At 35.5% G+C, this 6,286-nt stretch overlaps 1 protein-coding gene across 1 annotated transcript; it reads right to left on the bottom strand.

Annotated features, from left to right (window-relative positions):
- Positions 1-1,001: 1,001 nt before the first annotated feature.
- Positions 1,002-2,478, bottom strand: LOC137806249 (allene oxide cyclase, chloroplastic-like). The gene is made up of 2 exons (XM_068606253.1): positions 1,963-2,478; positions 1,002-1,805 (listed from the first exon to the last, which is right to left on the bottom strand). The coding sequence occupies exons 1-2, from the start codon at positions 2,201-2,203 to the stop codon at positions 1,282-1,284; spliced, it is 765 nt and encodes a 254-aa protein (XP_068462354.1). The 5' UTR covers positions 2,204-2,478; the 3' UTR covers positions 1,002-1,281.
- Positions 2,479-6,286: the final 3,808 nt, after the last annotated feature.

Here is a 6,286-nt window from a genome sequence, read left to right as displayed (position 1 = left end):
CCTATGAGGATACATATATTTCCATTTACATGTTTGCCCAATGGTAAGTGAGGAGTTTTGTGGTGTTAGAGAAAAGTGAAAATAACTTTTTTTCTTTTCTTTAAAAAAGAAAAAAGAAACATTAATGAAGTATTGAATAATACCAACGAAAAAATAGTAGAAAAGAAATAGTAAAAATGGATGAAAATAGAATAAATAAATACCAATAAGATTTACTCACTCTCTTTCTTATCTCTTACAAAATAAACATATTTATTTGTAGAAAAAAAGTTTTGTTAACACTCTTCCAAAAAAATAACATTCACTTAACAATCCATTATAATAATATAATAATATATATTAGAATTTTAAATTAAAAACAAAACAAATATTATTAAAATATTATTATTTAGGAATGTCAAAAGAGTGTTTTTTATTTGATGGGTCCCTTTGTTACAAAATAAAACTATTTATTTGTATCATTTCTATTCTTGCACTCACTGTTCTACCAAACACACCACAAAGGATAAAGGAGATTCCAATTAATATAGATGATGATATCAACCATTTGTCTAGTCTTATATATTAAATAAAATTTATGATTTGTAGACCACCTACATTGGATCCTATTTAAATGAATTTTATAGCATGATTGAATTGTCCACATAAAATGGTCAACTATAAACTATGTTTAAATCTTCAATGTCATTTTTCTTTCTCTTTTCATAGAAGTTGTTTTTCACAGCCACAACCCACATGTCACTCCACATTTAAAAGTGTGACCTACCACGTTTCTTCACTTGACTATGATTTTTCTAGCATTTGCAGTTACTATCAATCAAAGGGTGCAGTGACAATTTCATCCCATAAGGCTCACAGAAGATAGATGAAACCTTTGATTAATTTAATGGCAAACAGGGTTGAAATACCAATCAATGTTCTGTTCAAATAGTGATTCCTTAGTCTTAACAACTTCAGGCAAAGAAAACTAAAAGTAATAGATGTCAGAAGATTCCTCAGCATTTGAAAGTATATAGAAGGATCATTGTATGTAGTATCTTTACATGTAGAAAGAGATTTTGTTTTCAAATTTGAACTCATGATCAAACTGTTGTTTCAAGACTAGCCTCCCCAATTATGAGCACAAATGAAACTCCAATTATGTTTCACCTAATACATCTGCAACCTCTAGTCCAACATAGAAGATTCAATGATATAGAAAATATGCAACACCAAGACTTTATTCTGGGACCAAATGCAAAATTAAAGTTTTAAGGAAAAGGAAAGGGCTGAGTTGGATCATCAATTGGTGAAGTTTGGTATGCAGGCTTGAGGCTCAGCAGCCTTAGCAGCTGGAGATGGCTCAACTTTTGGTGAAGGTTCAACAGGCTTCCCAAGTAGATCAGCAGGCAAATCAGGAATACCATTCAAGTAGAAGGTGTAGAACAACTTGAATGGGAACACAAGTTGATGGAGTTTCACTTGTCCAGACACACCTTCAAAGATTCCAGAGCCTCCTGTAACAGCCAGATATGTGTCTTGGTATGTGAGATAAGCTCCTTGCACAGATATATGGCCATAGTCTCCAAAGTAGAAGCTGTAAATGGCCTCATATCTGTCACCTTTTTTCTCAGGAACATGCTGAATGAGCACACATAAGCCTGCAGTTATCCCTAATCTCTTTTCCAAGTTTCCAGAGTATATCTTGTTGCTGAAAGGCACTAAATCTCCTAGAGAGTTCACAGGCTTCTGGCTTAGCCTCAGGAATGCTGGACTGCCTCTGTCCCTTTCATTGATCTCATAGACAAACAGTTCTTGAACTTTGGCTACATAAATGAACAAAATCGTTTGTGAGGAATGCTAGCTCTCTACAAATTATGGTTACAAAATGCTACTCAAAGAGGTTACTAAGAGGGAAACTTGTGATTTTTTACCTATGTCATTGAAATTTGTTTATACATAAGGGATCAGAAAAGCACTTACCTGGTTTTTTAGAATCTTGATGCTGCTTTTGGTTGTTGAAGAAGAATGCAGTGATTGTGGTGTTGTTAGTACTTCTTCTTGATGTAGCAGCAACAAGAGCAGCAGGGAAATTCAAAGTTTTGGTTGGGAGGGATTGAAAGAGACTAGAACCTACTTTCTTTTGGGTTTGAAGGGTAGTGCTAGAACTTGAATGGGAGAGTTTGAGGGAAGAAATCATTTTCAGAGAGCTCATGGAAGCCATTGATGGTGATGAATGCCTCGTCAAAGGAGCTTTATAAATGGAAAATTCTATAGAATAATATTGTTTTAACTTTTACAGGGTTGGTGTATTTTGGGAGGTGTGAAACGAAAGTGGAGGGTAAGGTTAAAAAATGAGGCCCACGGTGCTTTCTTTTCCCTAATTAGGAGTTTTTCCTTTTACCATCTACATCAATTTTCTTTCCCTCATCCTTTTCCTCAAATATAAAATAAAAAAAACTTAGGCATTTGCTGCGATCTTTCTTCCTAAACTAATCTGCTAAAAAATATTTACTAGTAGATATAAAATAAAATTTAAACCATTTCACACGTTTGGCTGCTATTCTATATTTTAATATATATAAAATTCCTTACGTAAAACATCACACGACACATCACCTGGCTTTGTCTTTTAGTTAAAAATATAACAAAATGTAAAGAATTTTGGTTTCATGCGAAGCTGGTCGTCATTAGTTGTTGTTAAACAATATACGGAATTTATAGTAAAGCTCGTATTAACATATTCCAACCCAATTCCCATTCGATACGTGGCAGTTTCTTCCTGCACCCCTACATTTTTTTTCCTGCACCCCCACAATGTAATGCAAAGACGAAATTGTCCCAATTATTTTTTAAAAATCCTAAAATGCACCTGTATTTATTTTTTTGCATTATGGATTATGGAATCTAGAAAAATTTTGAATTAGCCCTTTCTGGTAAAATTTCGAATCTACCAATCCGTAATTTAAAATATGCATTTCACCTTCAAAAATCCACCATTCAAAAAAAGCATTCTGGATCCACCAATCCATAACAGAAATATCTATTATGGATTCAGAAATCCATAATTCAAAAAAAAAGCATTCCGGATCCACAAATCTGTAACAGAATCAGACTTCTGGATTCAACATTCTGGAAATCAATAATTTATGCAAAAATTGCTTCCGAAACACCTCATTTGGAAAAAAAATATTGAGTTCCAGATTGATGAATCTGTAGCACACTCCCAGATCCCTATTTCCGGTGACCATGGTGTCCTTTTTCAAATAAAAGATTAAGGCCAGTTTCGAGATTTAGAAAATTGTGGGGGTGCAGGAAGAAGAAGCCTCCATACGTTTAAAAGGTACCATAATTGACTATTTCTTCCTGCACCTTCGTATCTTCTTCTGCCACCTCCATACACAACATAAAATACACTTTTATCCTTCTCGTGTCACCCCCATAGAGTAATTTTCAGATTATATAATCCAGAAACTCATTTGAAAAAAGACTTCCAGATTACATAATCCAAAAACTAAATAAAACTTCCAGATTATGTAATCCAGAAAGTAATCATGCATCTGGAAAAAAAGTTTTTGGATTATATAATCCGAAAGCTAATTACTAATTTGAAAAATGACTTCCGGATTACATAATCCAGAATATTATAGAGAAACATTTTTAGAAATTCAAAAATTTATGGAGGTGCAGGAAGAAACAGTCACCATAATTTATGCAAGCCTGTACATTTCTTAGGATTGAGCCTCGAGATTATTACTGAATGGCAAAACGAACATAGTTTTTTATTAATTTTGTTGGAGATCCCACATCGACTAGAGATTAGAGCCTTTCATAGTATATAAGTGGGTGCAAACCTCATCTCATTGAGCCGGTTTTATGGGGTTGAGTTAGGCTTAAAGTCCACTTTGTAACATGGTATCTAGAGCATAAGGTTAGAGTTTAAGGTTTAGGGTTCAATTTTTATTGGTGAATCCACTATTCACTGGAATTTTCCAGCCACCCCCCCACTGTCTCGCCGGACCTTCGCCGGACCTTCACCGGAACTTCGCCGGAGACACCGCCGGAATCTCGCCGGAATCGCTGTCGGAGCCTTCATCTTTGTTGCTCCCGCCAATTAACCGGTGACTGGATTTGTCCTTATCTTTTATGGCTTCTTCCGCTTCCGCTGCCACTATGGCTTCTTCTTCCGTCATTATGCTGGATTCATCTATTTATACTAATTACGTCAATGTTCATCTTTCCATTGACAAATTGGATGGAACCAATTATGACACTTGGGCATCAGATATTAAATTATGGCTTAAGAGTCAAGGTTATGTTGATCATCTTACTCATCCTACTCTTGCTGAAAATGAGGTTGTTCGTTGGTCGAAAATTGATGCTCAATTATGCATTGTTATCAAATCGACCATTCACTCATCTTTAAAACAAATTTTTCGTACCTATGAAACATGTTCAGAAGTTTGGGAACAAGCAAAATTATTATACACCAATGATACTCACCGTCTTTAAACCGTTATTTTATTTCAGCAGATGTCACCTTCAGTGAATCTTCCCTTTACTTTAAGTCTTGTCCTTCTCCTTCAATTTCTTCATCTAATCAAGTTAATATTCCTCTTGTTGTGCCTAGTGCACCTAACAATTCACCACCGCCGCCAACTCTTCAGGTGTATAGTCGTCGTCAACCGTCTCATTGTCCATCAGCAGACTCTATTCTGGTGCCAACACCTCATCCCCCTCCGGCTCCTATAGTTGAACCTCCGACTGTTGAACCTGATCTTCCTATTGCTATCCGTAAAGGTATACGTTCTACTCGTAATCCCTCTCCACATTATACTGCTTTGAGTTACCATAGACTATCTCAACCCTTTTATACCTGCCTTTCGTCTATTTCTTCTGTATCCATTCCAAAATCTGTAGGTGATGCCTTAGCCCATCCTGGTTGGCGTCAGGCCATGCTTGATGAAATGAATGCGCTTCAGAATAATGGAACTTGGGAACTTGTTCCTTTACCATCTAGGAAATCTGTTGTTGGTTGCAGGTGGATTTTTGCTATCAAAGTTGGTCCTGATGGTACTATTGATCGTCTCAAAGCTCGTCTTGTGGCTAAGGGTTATACCCAAATTTTTGGTTTAGACTATGGTGATACTTTTTCTCTAGTAGCAAAGATGGCCTCTGTTCGCTTATTCATAGCTATGGCTGCTCTTCAACAATGGCCTCTTTATCAACTGGATGTTAAAAATGCTTTTCTTAATGGGGATTTACAGGAAGAAATTTATATGGAGCAACCTCCCGATTTTGTTGCTCAGGGGGAGTCTTCTGGATTGGTATCAGAGCCATTTCGAGCCTATCCTAGCGAGTGTTTGTGTTGGGCCTATCGTGCCACCCGCTATCGGGCCGCTATTGGACCACCCAAAATATATAATCCCACGCACGAGTTGGCAGTCTCGGCGTGACGGGGGTGTGTTGGAGATCCCACATCGACTAGAGATTAGAGCCTTTCATAGTATATAAGTGGGTGCAAACCTCATCTCATTGAACCGATTTTATGGGGTTGAGTTAGGCTTAAAGTCCATTTTGTAACAAATTTGATTGAGCTTTTGCTAAATCTAAGTTTCTCCATATATGAATCTGAAATTTAACTCGTGATTCCACATCTAGAATACAACAGATGACTGTTTCTTTCTGCACTAACATGTCATCTTCTCTCACCTTCATAAATTTGTGTATTCCAAAAAGACCTTTTTTTTGTAATATTCTGAATTACGTAATCCATAAGTCTTTTTTTCAGATTCGTAATTAGTTTTTCGATTATGTAATCATGAAGCCTTTGTTCAGATGCATGATTAGTTTCTACATTGTATAATCGGAAAATATTTTCTAAATTTAAGAGTAGTTTCCAAATTATGTAATTTGGATTATATAGTCCGGAAACTACTCTCAAATCCAGAAAAGACTTTCAGATTATATAATCCAAAATATCATTTTTTTAAAATATATTACAGATTACATAATTTGGAAGCTATTTCCAGAGTATGTAATCCAGAATACCATTTTTTAAAAATATATTCTGGATTACATAATCCATAAGCTATTCCCAAATCTGATATTAGCTTCTAGATTATGTAATCCAGAATATATATAATTTTTTAAATTACTTCTAGATTTCATAAATCTATGAGGATGACACAAGAAGGATAAAAAGATATTTTCAGGTTTTGTTTGTGAGTGGCAAAAGAACATATGGAGATGTAGGAAGAAGCAATCACAACAGATTTATCAAGTAGTCCCATGGATAATGTCCACC

The sequence above is a fragment of the Phaseolus vulgaris genome, chromosome 3, assembly GCF_000499845.2.
Source record: "Phaseolus vulgaris cultivar G19833 chromosome 3, P. vulgaris v2.0, whole genome shotgun sequence".
NCBI classification, from domain to species: domain Eukaryota; kingdom Viridiplantae; phylum Streptophyta; class Magnoliopsida; order Fabales; family Fabaceae; genus Phaseolus; species Phaseolus vulgaris.
This window is presented reverse-complemented; position numbering and strand designations above follow the sequence as displayed.

Excerpts from the sequence above, each read along its gene's own strand:
- LOC137806249 (XM_068606253.1), bottom strand. The coding sequence starts at position 2,203 with ATGGCTTCCATGAGCTCTCTGAAAATGATTTCTTCCCTCAAACTCTCC. Across the intron at positions 1,806-1,962 it reads TCAAGATTCTAAAAAACCAG|CCAAAGTTCAAGAACTGTTT; the intron begins GTAAGTGCTTTT and ends TCATTTATGTAG.